General features: G+C 44.2%; 1 protein-coding gene across 1 annotated transcript in view; it reads right to left on the bottom strand.

Moving 5' to 3' along the window:
- Nucleotides 1-15000, bottom strand: part of MYOM2 (myomesin 2) — an 80436-nt gene that overhangs the window by 51879 nt on the left and 13557 nt on the right. Inside the window, exons 6-12 of the mRNA XM_032215146.1 lie at nucleotides 13880-13968; nucleotides 13740-13790; nucleotides 9351-9515; nucleotides 8129-8290; nucleotides 4313-4454; nucleotides 2334-2533; nucleotides 279-332 (exon numbers count right to left, since the gene is read on the bottom strand). Coding sequence (XP_032071037.1) covers nucleotides 279-332; nucleotides 2334-2533; nucleotides 4313-4454; nucleotides 8129-8290; nucleotides 9351-9515; nucleotides 13740-13790; nucleotides 13880-13968 — 863 coding nt within the window. The remainder of the gene's footprint in view (nucleotides 1-278; nucleotides 333-2333; nucleotides 2534-4312; nucleotides 4455-8128; nucleotides 8291-9350; nucleotides 9516-13739; nucleotides 13791-13879; nucleotides 13969-15000) is intronic.

The following is a 15000-nucleotide window of genomic DNA, read 5'->3' as shown; positions in this document are numbered from 1 at the left end:
GATAGCCTGATAATGCAAACACGTAGAATGCTTACATGCACAAAATGAAAATGGAATTTCCCGATCCGCAAAACAATAATCACTCAAGACTGTATTAACTTAGTTCTCCTCCTAACTAAATTCCTCATGTAGGTAGAAATAGAGATGCACATATTTAACTCCATATTAAATGCATAAAGAAAGGAGTCTGCAAATAACAGGAAGACTAAAGTTTTAGTAACGGTCACGGAAGTATTGTGGGGGATGGCTATTATCTTGCCTCTGTAGAAGTCACGTACCTTCCAAGTCATCATAACGGAGGATAATGTCCCTGCCTCCATCCATGTGGATAGCTGAAGGTGGGGGGAAAAAACACATTGCTCATATTTAAGTTTCTGTACTAAGCGAACACCTTTGGAAAAATTACATTGAATGACCTCTTTGGTAGTATTTGATTGCTTCTCAGCTATCACGGGTGTTTATATCAGCAACATTAGGCAAAGTTAGATGTTGATAGCTCTGGCATCTGACATGTGTTAATTCAGATGATGCTAAAGGTGAAGAAACCCTTAAAACAGTGTTTCTCAACCTTGGCAACTTGAAGATGTCTGGACTTCAACTCCCAGAATATCCCAGCCAGCGAATGCTGTAAGCGATTGTAAGCGAATGCTGGCTGGGGAATTCTGGGAGTTGAAGTCCGGACATCTTCAAGTTGCCAAGGTTGGGGAACACTGCCTTAAAAGATCTCCTTTTAATTCTGAACAAATTCATCATCTGACCAGAAATCCCCGTCACTCAGGACGAAAAAGAAGCCGGTGTTAGGCATAATAATATAGTTCTCAGTGGAATCTTTTCCATACATATTTATTACATATCAAAGAGCTGGAGCACTGCAGGTAACTCTTGACTTATGGCCCCAATTGAGTTCAAAATTTCCACTGGTAAGCAAGACAGCTGTTAAGTCAATCGTGCCCCATTTTATCACCTTTTGTTTGCCACAGTTGTTAAACAAGTCACTTCGGGTGCTAAGTGAATCATGTGGTCATTAAGTGAATTCGGCTTAATGACCCATTGACTTTGTGATCTCATAGTGATCTTATGACTCATGACTTTGCAACTTTCAAAAATATATGCCAGTTGCCAAATGCCTGAATTTTGATCATGAAGATGGTCGTTAAGCGTGGAAAATGGTCATAAGTCACTTTTTTCAGTGTTGTAATGAACAATGACTAAACAAATGGTTGTAAGTCGAGGACTACCTGAACATCAGAGGTGGGTTGCTACCAGTTCGCACTGGTTCGAGTGAACCGGTAGTGGAAATTGGGACTGGGCCGCCAAACCATTAGGGACAGCAGGCCGGCCACATCCCCAAACCGATTCCCCAGTCTAACATGCTGTTGCCAGCATGTTTTTTAGTCATTTTATAATGTTCTGCACATGCGCAGAACAATCTACAGGCAAATGCACATGTGCAAGCAACGCGTGCGGCGAGTGAAGCAAACAGAAGCGAACCGGCAGTAATCCTGCAGCAACCCCCCCCCCCCCGCTGTACACAGAGTGTAGGATAACCGTTGAAACTTATTAGCCATAATAGTTCACAATGGGACTGCCACATCTCTCTCTCTCTCCCTCCTTCCCTCTCTCCCTCCCTCTCTCTCTCCCCCTCCCTTCCTCCCCCTCTCTCTCTCCCTCCCCCTCCCTTCTCTCTCCCCCCTCTCTCCCTCTCTCTCTCCTTCCCCCCTCCTTCTCTCTCCCCTCCCTCCTTCCCTCCCTCTCTCTCCCTCTCCCTCCGCCCTCTCTCTCTCCTTCCCCCTCCCTTCTCTCTCCCCTCCCTCCTTCCCTCCCTCTCTCTCTCCCCCTCCCTCTCTCTCTCCTTCCCCCTCTCTTCTCTCTCCCCCTCCCTCCTTCCCTCCCTCTCTCTCTCTCTCCCTCCCTCTCTCCTTCCCCCTCTCTTCTCTCTCCCCCTCCCTCCCTCTCTCTCTCCCTCCCTGCCTCCCTCTCTCTCTCCTTCCCCCTCCCTTCTCTCTCCCCCCTCCCTCTCTCTCCTCCCTCCCTTCCTCTCTCTCTCTGTATACATACATACGGAAGAGGTCTTCATCCTGCAGTGGTTAGACAATGGCTAAAATGATGATGACGATGACGATGAAGATACATACAAATTGTCATACAAGCATACATAGTCTGAAATCATAACACTTATTTTAAGTAGCCATAAGTAAGCTGCCTGCAAACCTGATTTATGGCCAGCTCAGAAACAAAATTTAGTCTGCCCCACTCATTTCGTAGCAAGGTTCCTCTTTTACGAGTCTGCTTATAATTTCCCCTGAAGAAATACGGCGATGCTTTTTCCTTACTCTGTGACCTCTTCAGGTCCTCGGAGTCAAGAGCTGCCACGGCGTCAGAGGATCTCGAGGGCCGACTGACCCCTGCCTGGTTGACGGCCCTCACTCGGAACATGTAGGAACGCCCTTCCAACAATCCAGTCACCGGATATTTGCAGATTTTTACAGGCGCATCGTTGCATTGCACCCAGTTTTCGGTACCCACTTCACATCTGCAAATAACAGAAAGAAGGAAAGGAAAACTTCAAGATTTTCTATCAATCTACTCTGGCTGTGAGAATGATTTCTTTAAACTGGCTGACTGGTGAATCAGATGCCAAGTAGAGTTGAAATGAAGTATGTGTAAAACAATAGGCAGTAGGATAAAATATTGTAACTTCACATGTACACAGTGAGGGAAAAGGAAATTGTTGTGAATAGCTCATGAACATGGGCAACTACAATGATAGTAATTGGTTTCCGAGATGGGTCCTTACAAGTTCGGAGGGGTTTGGCCAAGTAGGTAGTAACTCGGCCTGCCACGCCCCCAAACTGGTTCTCTCGGTGGCGCCATAGGCACCGTCATCTTGTTTTTAAGTACTGTGCATTCACGCATCACGCACACATCAAGCATGCATCAAGTGTGCACACATCAAGAGACGCCCATCAAGATCATGCATCAAGCATAACCAGCACGTTCTTGAGCAAACCGGCAGTCGCAGCAGCCAGAACCCACCCCTGATTGGCTTCCAAACACTAGGTACAATCAAGCAGTTGAGCAGTTGCTCCTTCTTATATACACAACCCTGTCACTTTGAAGCCAGTGACAATTGCTTTGGATAGCAATAGCAGTTAGACTAATACACCGCTTCATAGTGCTTTACAGCCCTCCTTAAAATGGTTTACAGAGTCAGCTTATTGCCCCCAACAATCTGGGTCCTCATTTTACGGAACTCAAAAGGATGGAAGGCTTAGTCAATCTTGAGCTGGTCAGGATCGAACTTCTGGCAGTGAGCGGAGTTATCCTGCAATACTGCATTCTAACCACTGGGCGACCAGGGCTCCTGTGCGTCTGACACACCTCCTTCAAGCCCCTGAAATTTTCTTGGCAAGAGTTCAAGTGTGGTTTGTCCTTCCCTCCTTCCCAGGGCCGAGAAGAATGATTGGCCCAAGGTCACCCAACTGGCTTTGTGTCTAAGATGAAGCTAAAAACAAGGTCTCCATATTTCCAGATGGTTTGGGCTAGTGGTGCTTTAACCACTAGCCCATACTAGCCTAGGCATTCTCATAAATAGCTTTAAAGGGGAATTGGATAACTTAATGGGTGATCCCTCAAGGGATGGGAGTCTTGAGACACAAGGGAAAGGATTGGGTGCCTTGAAATAATAATAGCAGGGCAGCGATGGCAAGAGGGGGGTATGTTTCTCCCTGTCGCACTTGCCCTTCAGGCATTTGGCAAAATGCTAAACTAAATTGGTCCTTGACCCGAACAGCAGGACCCCTGTTACATCAATTGAAAATGGCATATTTCCCAGGAAGTGAATGCGACTCAGGAATATTTGACAATTTGACCTATAGGATTACGTGGAATGGACAAAGCATGTGAAAAGCTCCTCGCACGTATCTTTAGCAGGTTCCCTGAATGCACATTCAAGAAGTGAAGTTAATGAAGATTGGAAATCAGTCATACATATATATATACATATATACATATATACATACACACATATAAATATACATATATACATAAATATATATGTTTGTGTGTATATACATATACATACATACATACATACATACATACATACACACACACACACATAAATATACTTATATATACATATATCAATTAAAAGATCTTCATATGTGTGTGTGAATCAATTCAAAAACAATATTATACTAACTTACCACAGAAAGTAAAACTTACATCAAATTAAAAAAAACCTGTCCTTTGAGCACTGAGAATTTATTTGAAAGAGAGAAGAATCAAATGCGATTCCTTCCACATATACCTGTCCACAAAATAGCCGATCACTGGAGCTTCGTGGGTCGTATTTGGTGGTTTCCAAGCAACAATGACATAATCTCTGTTGGCATCATGACAGCTCACGTCCATTGGCGCCCCTGGGGCCCCCATCACTAGGGCATCAGCATCTAAAACCCCCAAGAAAGACTCAGGTAAAATTACCCTTGTATCATTCAGCTATTATAAATATGACACACTAGTGGGTGACCGTGGGGTTTCCCTCACAAACAAGTGAGTTCACTCTTTTCCATTCTTGAGCTAGGAGAAAAGCACACCAGCATTAATTATTATAACAATTAATAATTGATTGATTATGCTGTCTTCATTAAGGGAGAATGTTTGTAGCTCGGGGGTCTTGGAGGGTTTTTGGTTGGGCTGTTTAATGCTGGCTTGCTTGGCAGTTCCTTGATTGGGTATTGTTTACTTCTTGGTTGTTGGTCTGATATTGATCTTGGTGTTAGTCTGTGCTCATGTTGATTGCTAAGGAGAAGGTCTTTTGACTTGTTGATTATCTCTTTTCCATAGTATGTAGATGTTGTTTATGTACATGTGTCCATTGATAGCCAATTTGTCCCAACAATCAACACCCAGATGAACGTAAGAACCTTCAAGACCACTCTCACCAACACTGACATGGCCAGCCAGTAGACTTTAAATTAAGAGCAAACCCCATGCCTTACTAGCACTGAGGATGTTACCTAGTTTGAGTAATGATTGAAACATCTGCAAGAAAACAACCTCAGAGGGCACCAAGGACCTCTCACTGTCTTCATTGCTGATCCCTATTCAGTTTTAATAATAAAGACGCAGAACGATACTGCCCTTACTGTTTTAGTGTGAGTCATATGTGGGGAAATGATTGGGGGATTCCACAGGCTGAATTTTCCTTTCTACCAAATGTCACAGGTTCTCAGGAAAAACATTCATCACCGACTCTTCATTCCTTTATAAAGGAAAGGCCGGGTTGGGGGAATGGAGAGTTGGTGAGTTTTAACCAGTGGCTACATCAGTGAATTTAGCCATCTATCAAATCTTGCTCTAGGCCAGTGTTTCTCAACCTTGGCGACTTTAAGTCCTGTGGACTTCAACTCCCAGAATCCCCCAGCCAGCGCAGCTGCGCTGGCTGGGGGATTCTGGGAGTTGAAGTCCACAGGACTTAAAGTCGCCAAGGTTGAGAAACACTGCTCTAGGCGATGTGTATGGAATAACATTATTCTGAAATAGAATTCTGGAACAGTTCTGTTCCAAAGCAGTGGTATTCTGAAACATCTCCATATCCATGTTAAGAAAGAGACCCAAATGGAGGATTGCTGAAAAGATGGTTGCAGAGTATAGTGAAAACTCTATCCTAAATTTACCTTCTATCCTCCTAATTGTCAGAAATCATTTGGATTTCTTGACTAAGTTGTTCCTTTTGAGGTGTAGGGTGAAAATAGAGACAGGGAGCATGTGAAGTTTTTTTTTAAAAAAAAAATAATTGTTGCTGAAAATTTGCAAGACTTGCAAATTGGAATAGTTAAATATTACTGTCCCCATGGTAGGTTGAAGATGAGACAAAAGTAATTATATAAGGTAAATGTAAAAGTTCCCCCACCACACATAGGGGGCGGTGCTCATCTCTGTTTCCAAGCCGAAGAGCCAGAACTGTCCAAAGACACCTCCGTGGTCATGTAGCCAGCATGACTAAACGCCAAGGAGCATGGAGCACTGATACCTTCCCATCAATGTGATCCCTTGTTTTCTACTTGCATTTTTTACATGCTTTCGAACTGCTAGGTTGGCAGAAGCTGGGACAAGTAATGGGAGCTCACTCTGTTATGAGGCGCTAGGGATTCAAACCACTGAACTGCTGACCTTCTGATCGACAACTTCAGGGTCTTAGCCATTGAGCCACCACGTCCCTATAAGGACATGTCCTTTAAAAATATTTAGTGAGGCATCTTTTTAACAAAACCTGAAGATTCCTTTATGGGAGTAAGCAGCAGGACATTTAAAAAAAGATGTTATATCCTAATTCAAACTTTATTCTTAAATTCTCAATGGCTTTTTATGCAAATTAAGTTGCTTTCAGCCAAGTTTGCTGAAGGTTCAGTCTGAATTATTCAGCAGAATAAAAAAGGCTGCTAATACAGAATATTAAAACAATAATAATAAGATCATAAAGAGGAATCTATGTATAACAGGAGATGGGCCTCCATATCCACCACTTTCCATATTGCATGCCCATAACATGAAAGCATTTTAACAATTTATATTGGCCTCACATACCAATATGATTAATGGATGGATATGTGAAATTAGCACACTAATCCTTTTCAGATATTGGGATGCCCATTACCCCAGGCCAGTGGTTCCCAAACTTGGCAACTTTAAGATTTGTGGACTTCAACTCCCAGAATGAAAGTACCCATTGGGAGGTCCATTCGGTGTTGGGATTCAATTTTTTTTTACTACCGGTTCTGTGAGCCTGGCTTGGTGGGCGTGGCAGGGGAAGGTTAATGCAAAATCCCCATTCCCTCCCAATCAGCTGGGACTCCGGAAGCAGAGAATAGATGGGGGTGCGGCCAATCAGAGGTGGTTTTTACTGGTTCTCCGAACTACTCAAAATTTCAGTTACCGGTTCTCCAGAACTGGTCAGAACCTGTTGAATACCACCACTGGATCCATTGTAACTTTGAACCAAGTGACCAGCTTTAAATCAAGGACTCTCTGTATTTGAAATATTTCTTGATATTTTCCTAGACCAGTGGTCCCCAAACTTGGCAACTTTAAGACTTGTGGACTTCAACTCCCAGGGAGTTGAATTCTGGGAGTTGAAGTCCACAAGTCTTAAAGTTGCCAAGTTTGGGAACCACTGCCCCAGGCCAATAGATCTAATAGGAAGATATTTTAGGAGTTGTGTTACCAAACATTTGACTGAAGTTAACAGTGGGCAACCTTAACTTTCTCTGGCTCAATTCTCCTGATGCCATCTTTATTCTCCCAAGGCTGGTTTCTTCCTGTTGTTGAAGAGCATGGAGCAATATTGCAGAGAAAGATAGCATAGCTCCAGGGAAGGCGGAAACAAGAACTGCTGAGCTTTGTCACTGAGAACCTGGGTGCTTCAGGCAGAGCGAGAAAGGACAAAATATAGTCCTACCATTCACCCATGCAAAAAACAGATGGAACAGCGCGGGAAGCTTGCAAAGTACAAGCCACTGCGTGTCAGTCGGTGAGCTTCAGTAAATTCCACTGAAACCAACTAGACTTGTTTACAGGATGGTGAGCTTATCACTGGAGTCAGAATGTCAAGGAATATAAATCAGCTCACCTCTATCGCTTTCATTTGCTGAGAACACTAGCTGGACATTATTTAGCTCAGACTAAAAGTCTGTACAGGAAGAAGATGTTTCAGCTGCACTTCTGGCCTTAACGATTGGTGTAATCCCTCCCAGAGTTGCTAGGGATTTGCCCATGTTAGGATGAGATCAAATTACAACCCTTGTTCCATCTTATATACTCATTTTCTTTTTTTTAATTTGTCAAACCAGAAAGACAACCGTTCTCCTTTTCATTCTCATGGTACAAATATGACAAAATGAATGCTAACTATGAGCGCCCTCTTTTAAGTTGTCCACCCCCAAACTTTTGCCCATCTGTTTTACAATCGCCAGAACACTTGCAAGCAACATTGTCAAGCATTTCAAAGGAACAGATTCAATCTTTTTGGAAAGCCAAGACTTCCCAACTCCCTACCCCTTCTGATCATCCCTCAGAAAGAATCAAGCAGGATCAGCTCCTATAAATGCAAGGCTGTTCATACCTCTGACAAACAGAAATGCAGTATATTCATGCACTCCGCCTCTGGAAATTATGCGCAGGGTGTACAAGCCTTCGTCATCTTTGTGCAGATGGGAGAAAGACAGTGCTGCTTGTCCTTCACCAAAGTAGGGTTTTGTCCACTTGGATTCTTTGATTAGCACATCTGGAAGACAGGTTGCACTTCAGTACATGTTAATAAGATAGCAAGGATAAAGATGTATTCTGCATTGGACTCTCCGAATCAGCCATTTTAGAGCAAGTATATTGGGAAGAAGCTATCATGTTTCAGATGGATGCTATTTCTAATAACATATGCACCTTTAGGTTAATTTTGTAATGTTTGGTGTAGTCCTCAGATATTGTGATGGATCCACTAATCTCTATTAATGCTACCTAGTACTGCAGGCCACTTCAGCTGACTGTTATCTGCAGTTTGGCTGTTCAAATCTCACCGGCTCAAGGTTGACTCATCCTTCCATCCTTCCAAGGTGGGTAAAATGAGGACCCGGATTGTTGTTGGGGGCGATATGCTGACTCTGTAAATTCGCTTAGAGAGGGCTGAAAGCCCTATGAAGCGGTATATAAGTCTAACTGCTATTGCTATTGCTAATCTGAAACTTTACAGTTTGTATATATGGGGGGGGACTCTATTGAAGCCACGTCACAAAAAAATTCGTCAAGCACCTGTTTCAGCCAACATTAAAACCTTCTGATCTCTATTGATTAACAGAGATGGGATAAATCACTTGGTTATTTTTCCTCACTTAAATCAACAGGATTTAAGTATGTTTGTTTTGGTTTCAAATTGTAGTCAGAATCAAGAATTATTTTTTTTACATGACTTTGATCCTTTCTAATAAAATTTGCTAACTGCAATATATATCATTTTAAAACTGGAGAAAGGCAAAAGAACTGACTTAAAGGCAGTGTTAGGTCTTCTGTGGAGGTCAGAGATTTTATCCCCAACAACTGTTTTGCTTTGATGCCCCTTAATCAATGAGCCTTAAATTTTAGTTTCGGAGCTCTGCAGACATGCTCCAGTCATACTAAACGAAATATCCAGAACTGTTTAAGAAATATAAAAATAAAAAACCTATTTGGTTAAGTGACAACTATTGTATTTGGGATGCTCATGGAAAGTGGTCACAAATTTCAGCAATCCTTGGAAAATTCAGAAATGGAAAGGAAGCTTTGCAAATCACATTAATAATGAAGGTTCTTACCATCTCTGTACCATTCGACCCGAGGATGGAGACGCTTCAGTTCTGGTGTGACCAAGATGTTACACCTTAAAGTAAGTGTTTCTCCCTCCGTCCCAAAGGTGACTCCAAACCTCTCCAAAAACTGAACTTCGAAATGTGTGTAACAGAGTTCATCTGGCAGCGGCACTGGAAGCAAACAAGAATGAGGTGAATTGAAAAGACAATGGTTGGGATGAGCCTTGGGAATTATTTAATATCCATCAACATGCCTTGATATGTTTAGGTGTCTTTGAAGTGGAACCATAGGAGTCAATGTTAGTGCATTGGCTAGAAAGCTGAAAATAGACTTCCTCCTCCTCCTTACTCCCCTTTCAAAGCCAATTCAAGGCAGCAAAAGAGACCACAAACATATGGGGCTCTACAGATTCCTCATAGCAGCCCCCCCCATTCTCTCAAGCCTTCAACAACTAGATCACTGGTTGGTTCCTACTGGTTCAGACCGGTTCAGCTGAACCAGTAGTGGTTTGGTGGCCTGGGTCGCTGCAACTGGCATAGACCCAGGGCTGCCATGCCCCCAAACCGGTTCTCCAGGTGGCACCAACGGCACCGCCATCTTGTTTTTTTTAATTCTGTGCATGCACAGAACAATTTTTATTGCACTGCGCATGCGCGCACGGTGCAGCCGAGTGCAAACCGGCAGTAGTGACTGCCATAACCCAGCCCTTTAGTATTTGGCCTTGGTACTGGTGTAGCTGGATTGCAAAAATCCAGATTACATTTAGGGGGAAGTAAGTAGTTGGCACTATTTAAACCTGTTCCTGCTGTGTTTTTAGATCATCTGGCTTTTTGCAGCCTCCTACGGTTACTCAAAACTCAAGTCCCCAAAGGACCCGCAGCAGAAATGTGGCGCAGAAAAAGGAGCATGTGTGAAAACAGCTGCTAGGACAGCCTCCTCCTCTGCTGATAGTCCTCTGACACTTCACTGCTACAGGAACATAGCCTGGAAGCAGAGCCCTCCGAGGGCTCAGCGGTTTCTCTGGGGATTGTGCTGACCGCTTTCTTCCTCTTCTTATAAATAAGGAAAAAAAGGAAAATGGGTGCAGACATTTGAGCTGCAAAAATTGGAGGACAATTAGATGGCAGCAAAGAGATATACAGAAAACTGAAAATTATTAATATTGGGTCCATCAGGAAGTTGGATGGGCATCAGTGGTACATACATATTGTATTTTCATTATGATTATTGCTTGTGCTCTATTTCCAGCCTATGGATTCAATAGGCTAGATAGGTTAGCGTTAGGAGCCAAGCTTTCCTATAATCTCCCAGAAAATCTCTTTACCTGTCCAGTCTACAGAGATTTCCGTCTCCCCCTGCAGACTATGCCAGATGTGCTTGGAGTTTCAAAGGGAAATGCACAAAGCCTGGATTAAAAGATGTTACCTAATTGGGTAATAAAATGTCTGCAAGAAAACAACCAATTACAGAGACCACCAATGACCCCCAAAGCCAGGGTTGGAACAATGAACTCAGGAAACCAATTTTTTTTTACATGTGTCTAATATGTGCCATTTTAAAGATTATTGGTGTGTAAAAATGCCATCTCTCTTTTTCAAGTTTGAAGCCAGGGATTAAAATGCATTAAATATGCATATTTCCTTTTGAAGTAATATCCTGAATAAATACTAGAAACTCTAAGCCAGTGATGGCTAAACCTTTTCTCCTTGTGCACCGAAATCGCATGCATGCGCACAATCGCGTGCACATATGTGCCTACACCCACAATGCAATGCACCCCACACATGCGGATGACACACACACACACCCGTGGCCTCCCTGAAGCCTCCTGGGACCAAAAATGGGCCAGGGAGGCACAAAATGGGGAGTGTTTTGATTTGATTTGATTTGATTTAATGAATTTATAGGCCGCCCAATCCCGAAGGACTCCGGGACCTAGTAGGCATCCCTAAAGCCTCCTGAAACCAGACAATCAGCTGGCGCGCACAGATGCCTAGAGGAGCTGAGGGGAGCTGGGCAACAACTCGCATGCCCACAGAGAGGGCTCCGCGTGCCAGCTGTGGCACGGATGCCATAGGTTCGCCATCACAGCTGTAGACTCTCTTTTTCTCTATATGGGTGGGTGAATGGATGAGAGAGGGGGGGAGAGAGAGGGGGACAGATAGATTCTAAAGACAACATGCTTGCTTTTTAATTAAAATGTAAGACTTGCTTTTAAGTGGTTGGGGAGGTTGGAATTTCACAAGACCCTCTTTCAGAATTGGGAAAAAGTTTAGCATAAAAAAAAAACACAGTCAAGTGGACAAGACATTCCTGCTCTTAATCCTTAAGGACATTATTTAGAAAGAGCCTCTACCCAGGAGAGAGAGGGAGGGGCATCTGAACCTGGACCGGGAGGCACTCCAAATGATCACTCATGCCCTCGTCACCTCAAGGCTCGACTACTGTAACGCGCTCTACATGGGGCTGCCCCTGAAGAGTGTTCGGAGACTACAATTAGTCCAGAACGCAGCCGTGCGAGCGATACTGGGTGTACCTAGGTACACCCACGTTACTCTTATCCTCCGCAAGCTGCACTGGCTCCCTATTGGTCTCCGAACACCCTTCAAGGTGCTGATTATTACCTTCAAAGCCCTACATGGCCTAGGACCTGGATATCTCCGTGACCGCCTCCTGCCACATACCTCCCAACGGCCGATAAGATCACACAGGACGCAGTGTCGTCTGGCAGCTCCTCGGGGGAGGACCTTCTCTGTAGCTGCCCCAGCCCTTTGGAACGATCTACCCTCTGAGATCCGGACCCTCCCCACTCTTTCGGCCTTCCATAAGTCTCTTAAGACCTGGCTGTTCCGGCAGGCCTGGGGCTGTTGATCTTGATTGACCTTCAGCCCCATTAAGATCGAGTGCATGTTGTGTCCTTCTTTTAATTCGTTTCCGTCTTGTATTTTAAACTTTTTAAAATACTTTTAAACTGTTTTTATGTAAGCCGCCCGTAGTCCTTCGGGATTGGGCGGCATACAAATCTATTAAAATTGGAATTGGAAATTGAAAGCAGAGTGCAAGTTAACAACAGGTCAAGGGCTTCTGATCCACTGGTTTGAGTTTCTAGTTAAAACCAACACCTTGAATTGAGCCCAATGAACTTTTCTGCTCCTCTTTTATTAAGGTTCTAGGGAGAGGAACCAGGGGTGGGCTTCAAAAATTTCAGCAATGAGTTCTCTGCCCAGTTGCTGTGTGGGTGTGCCCATAGTGGGTATGGCCTAGTCATCCTCCTGTACCACGGCGGCTGGGGGAGGGGATTTTTGCTTTCTCCGGGATTTGGAGGCTTTCCTTGAGCCTCCGGAAGGGCGAAAACTGCCTCTCCCAGGCTCCGGAGGCCCTTCTGGAACTTCCAGGAGGCCCATTTCCTCGAGCCTCCACGCGGGCCCTGCCCTTACCTCGCATCAGAAACAGGCTGCGTGGAGGCTCCTGGGGGGCAGCCAGGGGTGGGATTTGGAGGTTCTGCGAACCTGCCATAATGTTAGTTACAGGTTCTCCCGTACCAGCTGGCTCCTGGGAGGAACATAAGAGCCGAGGTGGTGCAGTGGTTAGGGTGCAGTACTGCAGGCCACTTCAGCTGACTGTTATCTGCAGTTCGGCGGTTCTAATCTCACCAGCTCAAAGGTTGACTCAGCCTTCCATCCTTCCGAGGTGGGTGAAATGAGGACCCGGATTGTTGTTGGGGGCAATATGCTGACTCTGTAAACCGCTTAGAGGGGGCTGAAAGTGATACAGCATGGGTTGCACAGGTAAACCCACCAGTGGCTGGCCAGGTTAGGTGGTCTTAATAGAATGGACCTTATAGATTCATTTTAGTTTGGCCTGTTACTCCAGTGCCCTGGAGTCCCAAAGTTGACTTTTAACTTCCTCATATTACAAATAGGGCTGACAGTGTGGCAAGACTCTGTAAAGGAGGGGCACAGGAAGCCAGACGTGGGGTAGAGATAGAACAGAGAAGTTGCAGAAAACTGTTGGTATGAATATCTGCTTTTGTATTTTTCCAAGATGTACTTCCCTGTTCTGAACAGGGGTTTTTACGTTTTGTATGAATACGCCTCTTTAAACGCCCTCTGATTGACGAAGTTTGATTAAAGGTATAAAATCACTGCCCTGGGCGTAGCCAGGCAGTTCAGATTTTGGTGTGTGAACGCGCTGAACTCGATGCATCCAATAAACCTGTTTCTCTCACCTTCGTGGTATCAAGTCCTGGTCTTTCGTAAGTAGATTACAAACCTCAATCTGCTGCAATAAAAGCCCTATGAAGCGGTATATAAGTCTAACCGCTATTGCTATTGCTAACATCTTTGAGTCTTATGGCAGGTCTAGAATTGCTTTGAACTACAAGGAGGACTTACAGCGATAGGGAAACATTCCAACAGGGTACGGTTCTTCATCCCCTCTGTATCCTAGAGGAAAGCGACAACATTGTGAGCCAAGCCATTCAAGTATCCCCACGTTTGCATGTGTTTCGCATCATCACTGTGGCTTTACTCACTTCTCACAATCACAGCGGCATTGGTTGAGGTTTGTCCATGTACATTTGTTGCCACCGCAGTGTAGGTAGCCGTGTCATCGAAGTGAGCCCTAAACAGCAGAAAGAAAGAACGATGGGTCACATCAAAGAAAATGATAATTGATATATCCATTCAAATGTGTGTTGGGGAGGGGAGTTAATCTTGGAGGCAAACAGGATTTTGCCACTATGCAATCCCACTATGGACCCAACCGAGACTCTCTGTGGTCTGCACGCAGGGACAATTGTCAAGCATCTGGAGAGACAATTTAATGCAGTGTTTCTCAACCTTGGCGACTTTAAGTCCTGTGGACATCAACTCCCAGAATTCCCCAGACAGCTATGCTAACATTCTGGGAGTTGATGTCCACAGGACTTAAAGTCGCCAAGGTTGAGAAACACTGATTTAATGTTTAGTGTCTGTTATTGTGTTGGCTCCTAACAGGTAGTTTGCTTTCTTCTGTAGTTTATTACATTAGTTCCATAACTGAGATTCAATTTACCAGAGAGCAAGCTTTCATCAAACCAAGGAAAAGGGAAACACTCCGCTTGCTTTATAATAGTAGAGAAATGTGGGCAATGTGTGAACTACATTTTCGTCTGTTTTTCTTTTTTCCCTTTGTCAGAGTAAATGAGATCTATCCTCTCTCCCTTCCCTGTCGTTTCCCCTGCTTCTCTCTGTTCAATAAAAGTATGTCACAAATGGCCAGTGCAATTGCTTCCATCACTCTCCCCTTTGTCCTTTGTCAGTCTCTCTCTCTCTCTGAAAATGAGAGGCCATGGGTTCAAGCCACCTTTGAGCAGGACCGGCTCAGACGGAGGTCAAGCTATTACTTCTCGGGCGGCGAGTTACTGTAGCTCCTGCCCCCACCCAGCAACTTAAAATAACCTTGCAAGTACAGATAAAAACAGTTTTGATGAGAGTACAAGATGGCATCCAGAAGTATCAGCACCGTGGGGGTGGCGGAGGGGGGGGGACTCTGTTCTTTGTTAAATTAGTATCGTGGGACAGTTAAGTGTCTTGAAGTTTTGTTTTTTTTACCTATTAATGGCTGAATGAAGTTTTATTAGGAATCCTGTATAGACCCACTAGAATTCTATTC

Source organism: Thamnophis elegans, chromosome 4, assembly GCF_009769535.1.
Source record: "Thamnophis elegans isolate rThaEle1 chromosome 4, rThaEle1.pri, whole genome shotgun sequence".
NCBI lineage: Eukaryota > Metazoa > Chordata > Lepidosauria > Squamata > Colubridae > Thamnophis > Thamnophis elegans.
Note: the sequence above shows the minus strand (reverse complement) of the source record. Positions and strands in the feature narration are given on the sequence as shown.